Genomic DNA, 19,114 nt, shown 5'->3' on the forward strand with positions numbered 1-19,114 from the left:
TGCCTAGAGGCCTTAAACCAGGATCAAAGCTACAGTATAGTAATGATTATCAAAATACCTAAAATGGAATTATGAAAGAAAAAGGAAACTTTTTCTTAAACGGAAGAGAAGTTGCTCACAATATTAGTACTAATTGCTAGTCCAAAACCAGTCAACCAAACTTCAAAATAAACAGAAAGATGACTTGTATAGTATAAAAAAAAAAGAGAATTTTTAACTCATATTTTCTCCAGAAAGTTAAAATTAAAAAAAAAAGTTAGATCTTTTAATAAAAATCATCCTTAGCATAACTTTATATATTGCTATAACAAAAGCAAGACAAATCCTGAGGGAAGAGGTACTTACGTAATCTCATAAGTGGGTGTCTAGGAGATACCACATTAGTCTAGCAAACGCTACACAGAACAGTACTTTCACAGAACAGAAATTCTCAACAGTGAAAGCAAGAGTAGCACTGAAATCCAACACCGAAAAACTGCTACAAAACCAAAGCTATTTTTGCTAGTCTTTTATATAGTATGTTTGGTCTAACATAAAATAGCAAGACCTATGTGAAAGTACATACAACTAAAGCTCCCCTACCTGGCAGCGGCTGTAGTGCCTTTTCAATGGAAGGCAACGGTTCCTTTCTGAGAGGTCGATTTAGCGAAGTATCCTGTGCACTGAAGAGTCCAGGACTGTCGGTTAGTTTTTTACGTCCATTGGTACTGGTAGAGTTGGTGACTCTGCAGCTGCCTATTGCACTTGTGAAAAGATTTGTATGTTCATCACTGCTAGCTGGCTCAGAGCTGGGAGTAAATCCTCCCAGGGACAGACCCGGGGAGTTTTCCGAACAGTCTATCTGTAATGGTGTCTGCAATCCCAGTGCTAATGAATTTGACTCCGAAGGCTCTCTCCTGACCCACTGTTCATCTCTGCTTAGCAAACCCTTTGAAGGTGACAGGTGTGGACAAGACATATGGCATCGGTGTTTCTCTTTATGTTTGTATCTTTCACCGACAGCCTCCTTCCCAAACCTGTAGCGCTTCAAGGACTCCAGAACTGTTCTAGAAGAGCTATTAGCTGTTATGGTGTCCATGGAAACCTGTGGTTGTTCAGAAGAACGATGTTCTCTGTGTTTATGGCGATGTCGATGCTTATGTTCCAGCATCCAGCCGTAAGCCATTTCAGGTGGAACGCTGGGGTATGTGCTCATTGACAAGAGCGGAGTCCTACTCGTTGTGAGGAACGCCTCCTGACGTAGAAGTTTATGCTTCTTCTTGTGATATTTGGCGGGATTGAGAAGCAAATGGCCTGTATGCATGTAGGAAGGTGGTGGCAGTGGGGTAGTAAAAGAAGGAGAAGGCGGAGGAGGATAAAGAGTTGGAGGGTACCTTCCATAATAACCTAAGCCTATGGGAGCAGCTGCAAGGGGAGAAGGAGAATAAGGCATGCCATAAGAGGGATAGAATCCAGTACCGGAAAGAGGAAAGCTGAGACTGTGCATAAAAGGCATTTCTGCCATAGCCTCCCGCATTTTTGGAGGCCTGCCTCTCTTTTTCTTTAAATCAGGTTTTCTAATGTAGTGCAAAGGATCTAAAGGAAAAGTAGGATGAGTGTAGAAACTATTGAAATTTATCCTAAAAATGGTAGGCAGTAAATCTCTGGGTATAAAATGGTGACTTCTGTGGGTTATTCTAATCTCACTTAATCGACTTATTAATTCTTCTAATTCAGCAAGGAAATCTGGGTCCTGCCTACCTCGAAGCTGAGGATACTTCTTTTTCCTTTTTCGCTTCTGTCTTTTCATTTTGTCGTAACTAAGGTAATCATGACTTCGGCGCTTGCATTTGTGTTTATGCTTTTCTTTTAGATTACTTAAAACAGTGGAAGTTTCAGGTGGAATAAGGGAAACATGATCAAATGAATGTCTTTTCTTCTTTTGACCACAAAACTTCTCTGCTCGATCTGAAGTACTGTTATTATCTGTTCCTATTCCACTGTCACTGGGAATCGTCTCATCACTGTGAGACTCGCTGACAGGGGAAGGAGTGGCTTCCTTCAGCGACGTCAGCTCACTCAAGTGAGAAGGAGAGTTTGGCAACAACGTAGGTGGAGATAATCTCCTCCTTCCTTTTGAAGCTTTTTTCATTGCAAGCGTCTGAACAACACTTCCTTGTCTGGAGTGTATGTGTAAATACGGCACTGAGCTGGGCTCAATAAATCCTGCATCACTGCTGACAGGACTCTGTCCCCCACTCACTGCAGAAGACTGAGAGCAAACTGGAGAGGGAAGAATCTCCGAATTATCAGCTGTTGAAGGCAGCAAATGGGGAAGTACTTGTCCTAGTGATGTCCCAGTAGTTTGTTGAGCAGACTTCTCAAGAACAGTCAAACCAGCTGAACTACTAGTTAAAATACCATTTAGGACAGCTTTAGGCTTCCTTCCTCTCCTTTTTCCTATGTAAATGGTTCCTTTCTTGCTGACATTTATCTGCTGGCCTAATTTTGAACCAAAAGTGGCAGCAAGGGTTGACACCGTATTGTGGAGTTTAGATTGCACTTTCCCTTTGTTATTTGGTTCCACTGTACTAGAGAGAATTTGATTCAGAAGTTTCTTTCGCTTCAAAGTTTTCATTTTATTTATTTTTCGGATAATTGTTTTCATTAATTGTCCATTATTTCTCTTGGCAACTTTTCTGTCTGAGTCTACTTCCAGATCAGTCATGCTACAAATATTAGGTTTTTGGACCTCTTCTGGCCCTCGTAGCTGATCCTTTCTCTCAAAAAAATCCCCACTTCGATGTTGATCACTTTCAGATTCTATCTTGTTTGAATTATCTGTTGCAACAAAAGGTGCCACAGAAAGAATAGGTGGCTTCATTTTAATTGATGACCTGATCTGTCTTTTAGGTCTTCCTCTCTTTTTAGGAAAAGTTTGTCCTGATAGGCTCTGTTTTAGGGAGGGAATTTCTACCTCAGGCTGCAAAACTGGGGGTTCTTGCTCTTCCTTTGACTGCACTGAGAAGACCTTTGATGCTGGGATTTTTAGAGTTCTTTTGGGGGGACCTTCAAGCTCTGGCATCTCCTTTGATTTAGGTCTTCCTCTTTTGGGTTTATACATGTCAGGTAAGAAATCATCTGACATACACAAACTGGAGGGTTGTTTGTGAGTACCATAGAACTTTTGAGTCTGCTTGTCAGTCTCAGTTAACAGTGCAAGAGACTGCCCACTAGCCTCATTCAGTTTTGGCAACTGATGTTTGACAAACTCATGCTCCACAAATGAAGATGATCCTATGTTTTTCAAGAATTTGGCCTGCTCCAAATTGCTGTTTGATAGTGCACTGTATGAAATGTTTTTAAAAAGCTCTGACCTTTCTAGTTCTAGACCCTTCGGAGGTCGACATGTGTTTCTTGACACCACTTTAGTCCATCTTGGTTTCCTTCCTTTTCTTTTCTTTAAAGGTTTTGACTGCTGACTGGTGCTCAAATTTTTAGTTCCTTGGCAGGATTTATCTGATGCAGTTATTGCACCAATCTTTAGGAACTGCTTGCTACTAAACAAGCTTGTAAAACTAACTACTGAAGGGGTGACAGTAGCATGAATGCCTGTTTCAGCTGCCAAAATGGTTTTTTTTCCTATACAGGGACTAGTTCTTGAGGTTTCTACATGAGTAGCTTTTGAATCATTTAAATCTTTATCAGCACCTTTAAAATCAGTGCTCAGAGTATGGTTCAATGTTCTGTTTATATTCAGAAGTGTACTGTCAGAAGAAAACTGAGTTTTGCCAATCTGATCTGAAATACCTTCTAAGAGATCTACTGTGGAACTTAAATGCAGAGAATTTGATGCTAACTGCGAAGATGTTGTTGASAGGCTCCTGTTTAAAGTGGTAACAGACACCGTGGGTGAAGGTGATGGAAGATTTCCCTCTCCAACTGCACTAAATGGGGACTTTGCTGTAGATACATCTGAAGCACCTCCTGTCCTGAAGTCTGGTGAAGTGCAATACACTGGAGGCTGCTTTTCATGCTTAGATGTCTCATAAATCCCTTTTTCATTGGTTGAGTAACCATCCTGTGGAATGCATGTTCCCTCCTTAAATATCTCTTTGCCTACATCAGCAATTTCTTTCCGAATTGAAAATTTTTCCAAGATACTTTCTTTATTCTGTCTTATAATATGCTTCTCAAATGTTTTGCTGGTAGTATTTTCTTTCAGTAAATCTGTAGTCTCATGGCTTTCAAGGCCACCGAGGTTTGAATTGCAAGGAAGCTTAAAGGGCTCTGAGGCAGGCATAAGTGAGTCTGCTTTCAGAGTTCCAGAGTCCTTGTTAACCAAACCAACTGGAGTGCCGATTCCTGTTGGCTTCTTCCCAGAGTCCTTGTTAACCAGTCCCACTGGACTGCTAATCCCTGGCACCTTCCTCCCAGAGTCCTTGTTAACTGGTCCCATTGGACTGCCAGTCCCTGGTGTCTTCCTTCCAGAGTCTTTGTTAGTCAGAACTGTTGTACTGCCAGTCCCTGGCATCTTTCTCCCAGAATCCTTGTTAACCAGTCCTGTAGGACTATTAATGCCCAGCAACTTCTTCCCAGTATCCTTGTTAATCAATCCTGCTGGAGTGCCGATCCCTACTGGCTTCTTTACAGACTCTTTATTAGTTAATCCGATTGGAGTGCTGATCCCGGGCAGTTTCCTCCCAACATCTTTGCTGATTAATCCAACTGCAGAGCTAGTCACGGGCTGTTTCTTTCCAGAGTCCTTGTTAACTAATCCTGTTGGAGTGCTGATCCCTGGTGGCCTCTTTCCAGAGTCCTTGTTAACCAATCCAATTAATGGGCCAATCCCTTGTGGCTTCTTTCCAGAGTCTTTGTTAACCAATACGGCTGCACTACCAATACCCAATGGCTTCTTCCCTGAGTCCTTGTTAACTAATCCAACGGCAATAACTGATCCTGGCAATTTCTTTACCAAATCTTTATTAACTAATCCACTTGCAGTTATGGTTCCTGATAGCTTCTTTCCAGAGTCTTTAACCAAACCAGCTGCAGTTCCACTTCCTGGCTTCTTCTGCTTTGTTTTGGAAGACTTTGAAGGAGGGCAAGTTGCAATGAGTTGAGCCAATTTTTCTGTTACAGTTGTTGCTCCATTAATTTGTGTTCTATCCTTTAAATCAGAATTATGGCTACTGATAAGAGTTGGAGGAGATGACTTTACATAATCTGTCATTTCAGACTGCAGCGGAGAAAGTTTCTTAGTTAAAGGATTTGTTTCTACTTGTACACCTTCTTCCACAGGGAATTCAACTGTTGCAACTTCTCCCGCTTTCTTGTAAAACTTTGAAGGGTCCTAGAAGTTAATAAAAAGAAAAATCCTTTAGGAATAGAGCATAGACTCTGAATAACGCAGTATCTTCTTATGTTGAGATTATTATACCTGCTTTTGATAATAAGGTACCTATATAAACACATGTTGCATGAACCTGATAATTTTAAAACAAATATATTTCAGTGGACTTGTTAAGGATTTTTTTTTAATGGTAAGAAAACTCACTCTCACTCCCAATCCCCATGTTAACCATTTAATCTGCCCCCCAATTAAAAATATTTTAAAAAATATTACTGATATTTATAAAAAATAATCAACAATAATGCACTGAGCTAACTGTAGCATGACAGCACTTGAAGGCCTCACTTACTACTGGAAATCAGCTGAGCCAGGCACTGTAAGGGCAGGCATTTTGTGAACTTGTCCATGCACAGCTCTGTCAATGTTTCTCAATCTTGTCCCACAATACTCTCAACCACTGTAGTAAGGGGTTCTCCCCAAAGCAAACTACTGACTGTACTAAAATAAGTCAAACTATTCTGTTGTATGTACAAAAGCAACAAAACAAAGAGTAAACAAAACTTCCAAAAAAAAAAAAGCAATACCCATTACCCCAATAAATTAAGCTTTTCTTTTGGAAGCACATTAATTTTATATACAACTCCCAAGAGATTATATTTGAAACGCGTGGGATCCATTCTTAGCCCCTGGCTGGAGTGAATGTAAGACTCCCATTCTTTATGAGATAGTAACGTGCACAGAGCTTGAAAACCTTATGGCATGTACTATCTTAAGTGTTAAACAGACTATTGAGAGTGAAAGACATCATTGCCATACCTATCCAGCCCTGTGCAATGAAAACAAATAAGGAGATTGCATAGCACTTACTGTAATTAATTACAATCAGCATTACGTTCATTATGTTTTACAAAAATGTAACTATGGCTGGTGAATATTCAATTATGCTGAAGAAAGATACAACTTGGGATTAATTTGAAATTATTTGATAAACAGCAAACTTTGGCGCTGCTCAAGAACAAAGTATTTGCTGAGTACGCTACACCAGCATGATTTAAACAGGAGACTGCAAGCTGGATTCACTCTGACATAATTTTCTAGGAGATGTGAAGAAGCTGCTTGGATAACATGTGCTGCCTGAACTGCCAGAGCCTTTTCGGCACATAAACAGGCACTCCAGATCCTGAGCTACTGCCTTTCTGCAGCAGTGGAGCAAGAGGCATGTTTCTTTCTGCCCACATACATGCCTGGCACTTAAGTGGAAACTGCTGATCAGCATGACCCACGACATGCTTCCAAACCTGCAAGTCAACCACTCCAGCTGACGGTATCAATGCCTAAGACCTTGATGTACCAGAAGCTAAATTTCACTGTCCATTATGGCCACTGCCCTACCTGCCCAAAAGTGTTTCTGAAAAGTAAACAAGATTTCACAAAACAGTGATATGTCATCGATCAAAGTTCTCTTCTTTGGGGATGCTGGCCATGAGCACTGGTTGGGGCCGCATGTCTCCAAACCTTGCTGCAGTAGAAGAACGAAACCCGCAGGTCATATCAGTTACTTGTTTTAAAGCTGTGGTGCAAAAGAGATTGTGGTATATGGAGAATAGTTTGGCATTTAGCCCAGCTTTTCCATGGCAGCTGCAATCTTATGTAAATTATGCTGGAGCTTCACATTTCAGGAACTTCCCCCCAGCCGCCCTCCTACTCCCAAAACAGACAGCTGGGGGGGGGGGGGGCAGCCATGATATGTCCTAGAGCACTGGAGACAAAAAAGGTGTCACTTGTTCTTGAAATGACTTTTATTGTGCAAACATACACTCCATTACATGGAAAGGAGTGATCTTAAGTCCAAAACATAGTACAGAGTGCTTTCAATGAATACAGCACTTTAAAGCTTCAATGGTCTGTTTGGCCATGTTCACACACAACTCTACAAATGCACATCCATGCTCTTGCTTTCATTTTGTTTGTGCTTCTTTAAGCTGGCATGCATGCAACTCATTTAGCATTGCACTTTTCTCTTCTTGTGGTTCAATGGACTAGAGAGCCCTACTTTGCTGTTTGCTTTGAACAAATACACCATTTTATATTAGAGAAAGCATAAAGTTGGATTTTAATGCAGAGATGGTTTAGTGAGGAGTATTAACAAATCATTCTCAGAAAAAAAAAATCATCTAACATGTCTCCTAGGTGTTTCATCCATCTAACTCACTTAATATGACTGAGGACAAGCATATGTTTCAAGCTTCTTCACTGGTACCTGTATGTTGCAATGCACGTTAACTGTGCCACATAAAAGTCTGAAATAATTTTTCTTGGATTACCCACATTTTCAATTAGAAGTTCTGGACCTATTATATATTACTCTGACTTTCAGACAGTAGGCTTCAGCTAGGTTCAAAGCTGTTAAAAACAGGTCTAGATTACACTACATTAAAAATCATCCTGTCCTTTAAAACCTAGAACATTCATTCCTGTGCAAACTTTATCTGTAACTGTTTGGTATAAAACTACCCAACCAAAGAGTCCCCCAAAGCAATTACAAAAAATACATACATTTTCATAAATTTGATATTACTGCTAATTTTGCGCCAATCTGGATTTAAATTTTAAATCTCTTACGTGGATGTTAGGTTTCTAACTTTTATGAATGTGACAAAAATAGTTCAAGTGCAAACTATCAAGAGAATCTGCTGAGCACTTGCCGTAGCAAATATTTTATTTTTAAATTACGTAACATCATGGATTTTTTATAGATCTTTACATGTATTTTTCCAAAAGCACAGTACAGTTATGACACACTTAGTTTCTTTATTACTTTGCCAGGAAACTTAGCAAGTGTGGACTAAGGGATATTTTTAAAATGTATTTACCCCTTATTATTTTAACTGTTGTTCTTCCACCCAGTGCACAGGATATAATACAAATGAGCATTCTGAAGAATCACAGAAATTTCATAATGCCTATGCAGTTGTGGTATCAGTGTGTTCTACACAAGTTCCCAAAATAACAGGTGGAAGTGTCCCTGGTGTTAATTCTTCAACACTAAGACCTGTAAGCTTTTTCTCAAAGCAAGTTTTAGTTAACTACCAGGAACAATATGACTTTGTGCAACTAGCTCAAGACAAAACACTCATGCCCCAGAACCTGCAGAAAATGTTCTTGTATGCCATTCTTCTTGAGTTGACTAGAAAGAAAAAAAAAAAAAAGTGGAGACAACTTTAGCTTTGGTACTTTTTTGCTTGAAAATTTTCAATTAGTGGCTGTGATTTCATCAGCAGACTTTCCTGCAGTGCTCGCCTACATAACCAAGGGCAATAGAAAGAACTACAGAATATCTGCACTCAGCAGTTTTACAAAGAAATAAGGAGATGGAGCAAAAGGGCATGTTCCATCTTGCTTCACTGTTTTACCATGAATATTTTAGAATTACAGCAGAGACTGTTACTATCACTTCTTGCCCTATTTTCTAAAACTTCTGTAGTGCAACTCTGCTATGCCATTGGCTGCATTTACCATGTATGCATAGGCAAACCACTCATACATCTCTGGTGCTAAAACTAAGAGAACCAGAGTTTGTATTTATGTATCAGGCTCACACTTCATGCTTAGGAAGATGTACACAGGCCATACAGTAATGTCTGTCTGTCCGGACACACTTCTGGGGGGAAATAAAAAGAAAAAAAGAAAAAAGAAAATACCAATTTCACATTCAGTGTCAAAGAGCAAATTCAATACTGTTCTGCTATTACAGTAATTTCTAATTTTGTTTCTCTAAACACCTGGGAAACTTAGCCATTTCTAGGTCTCTCCATTCTGTAATTTTCTCTTCAGAAGACTAACTTTATTGCCTACATGGTTCTGGAGAACAAACTTTAAGTACAAAATGTACCAATTTCAATTAACCCACTCATCTTTGAGAATGGAGATAAACCCTCTATTGATAAAACTGAAGATATTGCCCAAGTTTTAAGAGTCTTTTCAGTGGTAAGCTTAATATAGAAGCACAATAATCATGATATTGGAGTACAAAGTGTTATCCTAATATTTCAATTTTTATACTGACATTCACAGGAGAGGATTTCCATGACTTCTCTTTCTCTCTTAGTGGTTAACTGAGTATACTGCAAGTGCTAAATTTCCATTCAGTTGCTCAATTCCTCCTGTCAAAGGATGAAGAAACCATATTGTCATCATCTGAGTTCCAATACTAATTATTTTCTCTGGTAAAAATTCCCCGGGCATGATCTCTTGATGCAATGGGAAGGTTTTCCTATTTAATGTCTGAAGACTTGGCTAGTAAGAGAGTATTAATTGCAAGTAGTAGTACCTCAAATCAGACATCAGGAGAGATCAATGAACTGATATTTCAGATTGGCCTAACACCTAACTCATAGTAACCCATATACCTTTGTTAAAAAAAAAAAAAAAAAAAAAAAGTTAGCAGCATCATGACAAGCAGCAATCCACCTTTCCAATTTTTTTTTTCACAATGAAGCTGGAGAAAGCATCAGAAACTGTAAACATGTTAAAGAGGCCTCAGCTACAGTTTAAAGTTACACAATGAACTACTTTTACTTAGCCTATTGAACAAGAAATTCTCAAGTAAAAGCCCTTTTTGTTGATATTGGAGAAAAAAAAAATCTAAGTTGAAAAGGCAGAGTCTGGAAAAAGTCATTTTGGTTATCACCCTTAACATATGGCATACTTGTTCTTTAAGGGCAAATGTATTTTGTCTTTTTGAAGATCCTCTTCCTTAGGAAAACTTAAGTACTGGTATGACAGGCAAAAGAAAAAGGTTTCCTCCATTTATTCTATTTTCCCTATCTGTAATAGCTGGCTCTTACTTGTCACATCATGCATATCATAAAATAAGACATCCTTAAGGGCAGGGCTATCTCCTTACATTTGGAAAATACCTGGCACATTTTTCATGCCGTTGCCATTGTATGTGGCTTATCATTGGTCTGTTTTCTGTCATATCTAGAAATATATTTTTTGCCTTTCAGGCACTACTCGATACTTTTATCAACAGCATGTTAGTTAAGACACATAGTAAAAACAATGGTTCTAACAGTTAAAAAAAAAAACCAACAGATACTATAGAGAAAAGCACAGTAAATACACAGTCCCATTTAAATAGAGACAAAAACACCTTTCTTCTACACAGGAGACTAAAAATTACACTATTACTTTTCAGGCATTTACGACAATATTCAATTGACATCAACCTGGAAATGATTTCTCCCTCACAGTTAAAAAAACAAAGTTGATAAGCTGTGAAAGAGCAAAATTATTTTTCTGCTGATCAAAATGAAATCAAACCATTTCTAACTTTGGCATCTTCAGTGTTAAAAGTTACATGGAAAAACAGTCAGTAGAATAGGATTGTGCAGGGATGTCAGAATCTTCTAAACAAGTTAGAGTTTAAACAGGCTATGACTTGCAAAACAGTTCATAAACACACTACTCACTTGTTTTGAAGGACAATGTTCATTCTTCTCATCTGTCATCTTCCCACTCTTTGGAGCCCTTCTTGGTTGCTTGATGCTGGTTTTTATAGCAGGCCGGCACACATAATTCTCAAGGTTCTTAGGGGGCTTCTTCGTTCTCTTAGCTTGAAGACCAATCTTCAGTTTCAAGTTTCCCTCTGAAAAGTTTGTTTCTTTCACCGAAAACTGTTGCTGTGCATCAGTTAGAGCCTCATTCTTCCCATTCTCCGTACTGTTCCCCTCCCGATTCTTCTTCTTACTGTCTTCTTCTTCCTGGGTGCAACTTTCTAGTTCTACTTCTCCTTTTCCCACCAACGTGCCAATGTTTACTACAGAGGGGCTTTTCCCAGAAAACCCTTCAGAATCAGAACCCAAGCCTAACATAGCAGTATTCCGAGGGTCCATCACAGGCGGAATATATGCCTTCAGGTAATTTTAGGGAAGATTTACAGAGATGTGTTCCACAGACGATCTGTTCTAGTACTGGTAGCCAGCATCTTTTACTCTGTAGAAGGAAAAGAAAAACAAAAGTAAACTTCGATTTTACAGCAGAAATAAAATAAATATTAAAAAACAATAGAAAGCAAAGAATCGTATTTTAGAAAGTTCCAGAGAAGCATAGTTTCAAAACACCAAGCCTTCCTCAAACCTATAACAAAAACATGATTTCTTGTAAAAACATTTTTAAAGCAACAGGTGAAAATCAAAAGCCTGTTATTATTCTTATATACTTTCCAATTCATCCATAGGACACTTCAAATGATGATTTAAACTTTTAATATTAATCATTGAAATAACTTTTTTTTTTTTTCCTCCCTTGAGTACAGAGCCCAGCAACTCCTGGCACTGCCACTCTTACTCTGGACCCAGCAAAGCAGCTACATCTAAGGAGTGACACAGCTAATGAAACCTATGATAAAGCATACAAAAATCAGAGACAATGTAGTTTTAATCCTCTGAGGCACCAGGAAAGTTAAGCTTAACCCAAGAGCAAACTGGATCTCAAACTTGCTGCAACACCTGCTTATTAGTTAAGGACTTTCCACAGTTCAGGGAGGAGGATGGGGATGAGGGAGAACAGAAAAAGAAAAAAAAAAAACCTTCCTGGAGTATGGGAACAGAAAAGCCCATGCTTCTGTATCATCAGGGACACTATTTTGTACATGCAATTAACCTACTCGCCATAAGGTATTAGAGGGAACCTTTTTGACTTAACTTCCATAAGAACTAAGGCAAAAGTTTCTTATTTGTATCAGCTTGCTAATGGAAGGGTTTCCAATCCCTGACTGGCAGACTACTTAAGCGGTGTGCCAACACTGCCTCCTGCGCTTGCACACAGACTAGCACAGAGCCAGAAACTGCCGTTTCCTCCGCTGCCAAAGAACAAAAAATCTGGGTACCCCATTACATTTTTATCAGTGACTTAAAGAAAACAAAAATCACCACAAAAACAATCTGCAGAAGATACAAAGATGGTGTACTGCTAAATTCCAAAGAGGACAAATCACAGGTTTCTGTACAAGGCACAAGTTAAACACGTGCATTTCAATATGGTCAGATGTAAGAGTATGATGTAAGAGAAAGGACAAGTAATATTTACAGAACTGGGGACTTGAAAAGCAGCAATGCTCAAAAGGACTTTATGCATAAGATGAACAGGAACGCCTGGTGAAATACAATAGCCACAAGGACATACACAACCCTTGCACTATGCTGAAAAAGTATGAGGTCTTTTTGACACTGCTACCGCAATACATTGCCCATGTGCCTTTTACCCTAGAGGTATAACACACCCAACCATTCCAGACCAAACACCACCTTGCCGCAGCAGCACCTTGAGAGGAAAGTTCTCCATTCTCAAATTCCAGAACAGATCCCAGGAGCAGTAAGAGAACAACCCCTGTAGGCAGCTGTATTTGTTTTAGGAGCACTCAAACCAGAAAGTTTTTAAATATCTTACTCATTTTTAAAGCAGCACCTGCAAGTGGACTAAATGCAAATACATGAGAAGCAGGTCTCAAAAAATATCAACAGACTGAAAAGGACATCACAGGAACTAATTCAGCCTGATTTTCTGTTCTTATCTTCTATGCAATTCTGAAGGTTAAATTATAAGGAACGCGATGAAAAGACAGCAGACCTTTGGGTTTCATTTCCCTTCACACACACATCTGCTAAACAGAAATCTAGACTCCTAAATTAACCGCCAAACAAACCATCCTGAAGCAGTCACTTGCAGGTTTGCAGCAGAGATCCTTATAAACAATCAGCAGGAAAGCAGCAAACACATTGTATTTTTAAGGAATAAGACTACTTGATCCTGCATTTCATCCATCAATTATTATGAACTTCTCAACCAGTTTTGACCCAACTTTGTGAAGGTGGATGTAAGCACTTAGTAGAGACAGGTTTCAAAAAAATTAGTCACTAATATGAAGATGAGGTCTATATTCATATCCTCCCTGAAAAGAAAGGTGTCTATGAGTTCAACAATTACCTATGACATTTGGCCTCCTGGCAGGTCATCACACACATACTCCAGCCCACCAGCACATGACAGGTTCAGAAGCCACAGTACTTATGCCTCTCGTCCAGACAGTAATTGGAAACACAGCAGTGTGGGATGGTATTCAGGGGTGGCTCAGTAAACACGAGTGCTGTATACAAACGGAGAAGGATAAGGAATGTCAAAGAGATCTGGTGATCCCGGCAGGACGAAGGCAACTGTAGTGGACAGGGGTTGAAAGATAGAAGCCAGGGTTACTGAGGACAGAAGAAATGCTGCTGAGAACACAAAATACAAACCATTCAAAAACTAGGCTTCTTTAGTTACATTCTCAGATAAAAACTTGTTCTCACACATTCTGTGCATGTTATTTAAAGGGATTTCTATCTGCAATTATGACTTTTCAATTAAGAACATCCTGAAGAATAGAAAATGGCATTATTATTCAGAAGATCACAGGTAATTAGAAAAAAATCTCCATTTTACAGCCAGAAAAGAGAGAGAGAAAAAAAAAGATAGGGTGGTATGACATGGGGCTAGAAAGCAAATCGGTGAAAGAGTTCCTGATTCTAGGCCCAATGTTCAGTCCATTAGGCTACACCATGCCACTGAAAATGGGATTTTTTCCTATATGCTGATGTACAAAGGAAAACTGGCCAGCAGTATAGTAGTTTTAGGCTAATGCATTAATTTTTATTATCCAAATTCAAGAAAAGGAGAGAATCCTACAGGCCATTATGCAATACAAATCTCTTGTATCTATGTTCACCCAAATATTTCTTTCTCTAGTCCAGTAAGTATAGTCCAAAACAGCCACAATTCTCCAGTGATTTTCTTATGAAAAAATTAATTTGTAAGCTTAAAATCCAAAATCAAATTGCATGTAAACTATGTGAACCAACACCATCTATACTGCTGCATTCAGTCCCACATTTACTTAGTAGCAAGACTTTAAGGAAGTAAAGGATACACACAGTGACCTTGCAAACTGCAAGACCAAGGCAAAGTGCACATTCAGAATTAAAGGTTAAGAGAGAACTGTGTTAAAATCTTATTCTGTGATAACATAGAATTAGTAACTATCCTAGAAGCAAAGTCACAAAATTGATGGCTCTCATGAACATGTACCAGGTCATTTTATTTATCCATTAATTCCTCTCTACACAGACAACAAAAATGCTAATCCTGGACCTAATCATCATTTTGCCTCAATTACTGTAATCTTCTTCTCTCTGACTCTCCAATTACCCCACTCTAATTCATAGAAAATGTGTCTGCCAAATTGATCATTTTCATAACCATGAACTGATTAGAGCTCATCTCTTTGAATCCCAGTGATGCTTTTTCTTCCCTACTTCATCAAATTCAAGCTTCCTGTCATTGCCTTTAAGGTGTACATAACTGTACCCTGGTTCTTCAGTTGTTCCTGTACCTTAGTACTTTCTGTTTCACCAGTGATGACTGTTCTATGTTTTTCTTTTTCTAAATAACATCATTACTTTTTCCGTGCTACTCTTCACATTTTGGATGCTCCTCCTGCACCACACCTCAGAATCTTTACCTTTCTTCTAATGACTCCTGCTTTAAAATCTCCTTGTGGATGTCACAATGCAGTTGAGCAGCTAAATACCAACAGTCGTGCTTCAGAGGCAGCCACAAAAGCTTGCAATTAATTTACTCTGAATAGTCCAAAGTTTTGGTACTTTCAAGACACACAACTATCATATTTACATGTCGATACAATCTACATAACTGTGCCCTCCCTTTCCACATTTGTTCCATTAATTTGTAAAGTCTTGTTTTTAATTATACCACAGGCCTCTTACAGATTAGGAAAATATAAGACTATGGACTTGCAAGGTACTTACTTCAATGATGCTGATCCCTGAAAAAGATGTTTGCATGTTTCCACTAAAAGGAGCTTTACAAGAAAAACACTATATTCATCTGATACAAGGAAAAAGATTCATGTTAACTTAAAGCACTGGAACTTTATTGTCCGTGGTTACAATTAGGTACTTGCTAAAGTGTTGCCATTTAACCACACTGCTTCATAACCTTAAGATCAGCGTCTGTACCTCTGTATCATTGTGTGGCATTCTATACAAGGCTAAGAATTCTGCTCAGCAATTCCTCTACTGCTTCTGACACTCTGCAGACCCACAGCAGGTCTTTCCAAAGGGGCATCAAAATTTTTGATTTAAAGATTCTGAGTGACAAAAAACCCTGCTATTTCCCTTGGGAATCTATTTCAAGACCTAATCCTCATTTTCCAACAACTTTCATCAATTGGATCTTATGCTGCCTTCAACTTTGCTAGATTAAGCACTATCTAGCATCAGATCTCTACATAGCCTTACAAATTACGATCATGACACATCCAAACCATCTCCCTGATAAGCAAAACATATTGAAATTCCAGCCTCTCATCTGGTAGATTCAGTAGACCTCAGATTACTCCTGTAATATTTCTTTGCCAAAAAAATAAAATAAAATAAAATAAAAATAGGAAGCATTTTAACATCCCTTCTGACATGTGCTAACTAGAACTCAATGGTGTACATTACCGATTTTTCTAATGCTATACACAGTGTTTTAACTCCTATTATTCATTCTTATTCCCCTGCTGACACATCCAAAGCCCTATTTGCCCATCATCCACTATGATTTCTGTTCTTCCAATCCCCTGCTTTTCCAGAATAAATGCCAGGGGCTGACCTATGCTGTCAGCTCCTAGATATATGATTTTTTGCCCCATTAGCAATATTAAATGAGATTTTTTCTTCTATACAATTTACTATGTAAGTCTCATTTCTGCTACTACTTTTGTTGAAGTAAACATACTGTGATTTTACATTTTGAAGTTGAGTATTTTTCATTTGTAAAAATAAGTTATTTGCTCTAAAACAATATGGTATCTTTGATTTATTAAGAAAGTTTTTCCATAGCTCCAGGTCCAGGGGACATTTAAAAAAATTCAGCTGAGTGTCTGAAGTCCCAGAACATTACTAGTAACTGCACGCCCTCCCACATTTCCTTCCAATCTTCCAATTTTTGTCTTATTTCGCTGCAGAAGACAGCTACTATACCCACCCAGAAGTTCTTTTGCAAAAGAGAATAAAATGAGCTATATATATTTTTAAAAAACTATATTCCTCCATATCATCTATCCTAAGAAACAACATGGATCCCTGGAGGTCACTGAATGAGAAGTTAAAAGACCATGGATCACCTGTGTGAATATTTTTTAAATGTTTACAGATGGAGATACTTGTCAGAAATAAAATTGTTATATGGAGTGACAGATACTATGTTTTACAAATAGAATGTGTTAGACATGTTTTTAACAGACATCAAAATATCAGAGTCCCTTTCTTACTAGTAAAGAATGAATATTATTTAGAAGTGTTAGTGCCAAAGACAGGAGGGGCCACAATGTATTGGAATGGCAAATGGTAGCACAATGCTTATTTTCTAGGGAGAAATGCGCAGAGTGCAGACATGAGGCCACTTATAAGCATGCTCCAGTGGGAGGAAAACTCTGTAGGCAGATACACTGTTTATTCTGATCTCTTACCCTAACTGAAGAGTTTGGAAACACAAAATTGAATTTTGACTTTCCAGATCATTGTTTAACTACTCATATACAAATTCATACACAAATGCTAACTATGGCATAATAATAACTGCATTTGGTCAGACCAAAGGTTCATTATAAAAAACAAACAAACAAAAAACTGATAAAGTATGCTATGATAATTCCCCTAAAATTCTCTCAGACTCTAAATTTGTGAATCAGGAACTTCCTGAGAGGCACATCTTTGCATCTATCTAATAGCTCTCAATGGATTTTTCTGAACTCCAACTCTATTTATACACAGCCTAGTAAAAGGTAATGTAAAGAAGACAGCAAACCAGTATTTCTCCTTAAATTCCTGACATAATGTGCAGAAAATGTGTTTGGTTATACAAAAAAAAAAAGCTAGGACAGTCATGTACACCATGTGAGCCATGCAGCACAACAGGTAAGGCTGTGATATGGAAAATTAGGAACAGATACAGATTTTGCTTTCACAGAGTAATCATATTAGATCAGCGTATGAGATTCTTCTGAAAGCTGTGAGATAAAAAACATGACCTCACCCTCACCGGGATGGAAGAAATGTGTCCACAATGACAGAAGTCCACCTCTTGCCAATGGCAGTAGAAGGGGGGGGGGGGGTCCTGCATTCCATCTGACGATAATACCCATTTAAAAAACACTGTCATTCAGCAACTATATGTGCTACTTCCATTTTCCTCTTGTGATAACAACACTGTAATTGATATCAATAATCCTGAGTCCTGTGCTGTTTAAACTGCTTTTTGTATCCTCTTGGACAGTTTAAACTTCAGGAACTCAAAACAAGTTTTTTCTTTTAGTAAATCATGAATAAATTATTTTGCTGTTCATTATCACTGAAACATTCAGTGCTTTTCAGATGACTGTTGATTGCCTGTAGCAATCAAATGTAGCTGGAGTGCAAAAAAGAATTTGAAATAATTTTATCTTTAAAACCAAGAAATACTACAGAAAATAAACCATCTTATACAGTTTAGAAAAGCTACTGAGGTTGTAATCTTCGATTAAGAAGGCTTCTTGAGCTATTCCAGTAGGCAGACAGATGATTTTAGAGACCATCTCTACCCATGTATTCGAACAGCTGCTGGGACTTTCCCATTTACACAGAGGCAGAAGCACCAGGGAAAGTCTCAAGGATAACCACTTGAAACACAGGTCTTCCAGGATTCACCCAAAAAGCTATGAGCTCCCAAATTCTTGGAAAACATTGTTTTTGCAAGTATAGTCTACACTAATGCAAGGAAGAAGAAAATCAGATTAAGCAACAATGCAGAAAAGGTGCACTATTCTTTTAAATATACCTAGTTTTCATTTTCATGTATGATCATATTGTCACAGATGATTCTTTTAACAGCACATCCACTCTTCATTCCCTGCTCCCAAAAGGTCTCCCAATAATGTTGGGTAGCCAGCCTAAGAACCTGTTATCTCAGATTTCTTATTTGTTCCTGAGAATATACAACTACAACGAGAAGGAATATATGTCCTGAGGCTATCTGATGGAAACCCACATTCCAAGTAGTTTCTAGTTTTCAGCTAAGCAATTAACAGGGTGAAGGAACCGCAAACCGAGGGCAAAAACCAGAAGTTAGAAAGTCAGAAGATTACCTAACAAGAAAAAAAAAGGACGGCAGCACATTTTGACTTCTGATCTGAGAGATGGGGAAAGGCTGAGAAAGGTTGGGCTCAACCAGCAAAACCCAAACTACTGGTTGCAAAATTAAACGGAATGAAAAATCCACAGAAGATAAAATTTCAGAAGTATGATTTTCGGGGGAGGCAAACAGTAAAGTCTACGAGTGACTGACCTCAACGAGCCAATATCCCAGCAAGTAAAATAATCAAGCTGCCAGAGAGACTCCCAGTTATACACCGTCATCCCCCTGCCAACTCCGCCTGCACCACCACCTTTCGCATAAAGGAAGGGCCACCGTATTCCCACCACCTTTGCCCTACGGAAAGACGAAAGTTTCAGAGATGCGGAGACTTCCACAGCGGCCCGGTCACCAGGAAACTTCCTGACACGCCGCGCGGGAGCCCCGGCGAGCAGCGACTCCCCCGGCGCCCGCGCCCTGCCGGCCCCTCCAGCGCCAGCGGGGCCAGCTGTCAGGTGACAGCGCGCCCCCCCCGCGGCCCGGCACAACGCATGAGCACGGCCGTCC

The 19,114-nt window shown here is 38.9% G+C and overlaps 1 protein-coding gene across 7 annotated transcripts in view; it reads right to left on the reverse strand.

The window, feature by feature from the left end:
- Nucleotides 1-18,885, reverse strand: part of ASH1L (ASH1 like histone lysine methyltransferase) — a 58,482-nt gene extending 39,597 nt beyond the window's left edge. For 2 of the 7 annotated variants that reach the window (XM_026091543.1, XM_026091539.1), the window contains exons 1-4: nt 18,761-18,881; nt 13,322-13,481; nt 10,807-11,329; nt 583-5,332 (exon numbers count right to left, since the gene is read on the reverse strand). In XM_026091543.1, the coding sequence (XP_025947328.1) occupies nt 583-5,332; nt 10,807-11,229 (5,173 nt within the window). In that variant the 5' untranslated portion in view covers nt 11,230-11,329; nt 13,322-13,481; nt 18,761-18,881. Of the gene's footprint in view, nt 1-582; nt 5,333-10,806; nt 11,330-13,321; nt 13,549-18,760 lie in introns of all 7 variants that reach the window. The other 5 variants (XM_026091544.1, XM_026091545.1, XM_026091542.1 and 2 more) reach the window with 4 other exon arrangements.
- Nucleotides 18,886-19,114: the final 229 nt, after the last annotated feature.

Source organism: Apteryx rowi, unplaced genomic scaffold, assembly GCF_003343035.1.
Source record: "Apteryx rowi isolate R43461 unplaced genomic scaffold, aptRow1 scaffold_908, whole genome shotgun sequence".
Lineage (NCBI taxonomy): Eukaryota > Metazoa > Chordata > Aves > Apterygiformes > Apterygidae > Apteryx > Apteryx rowi.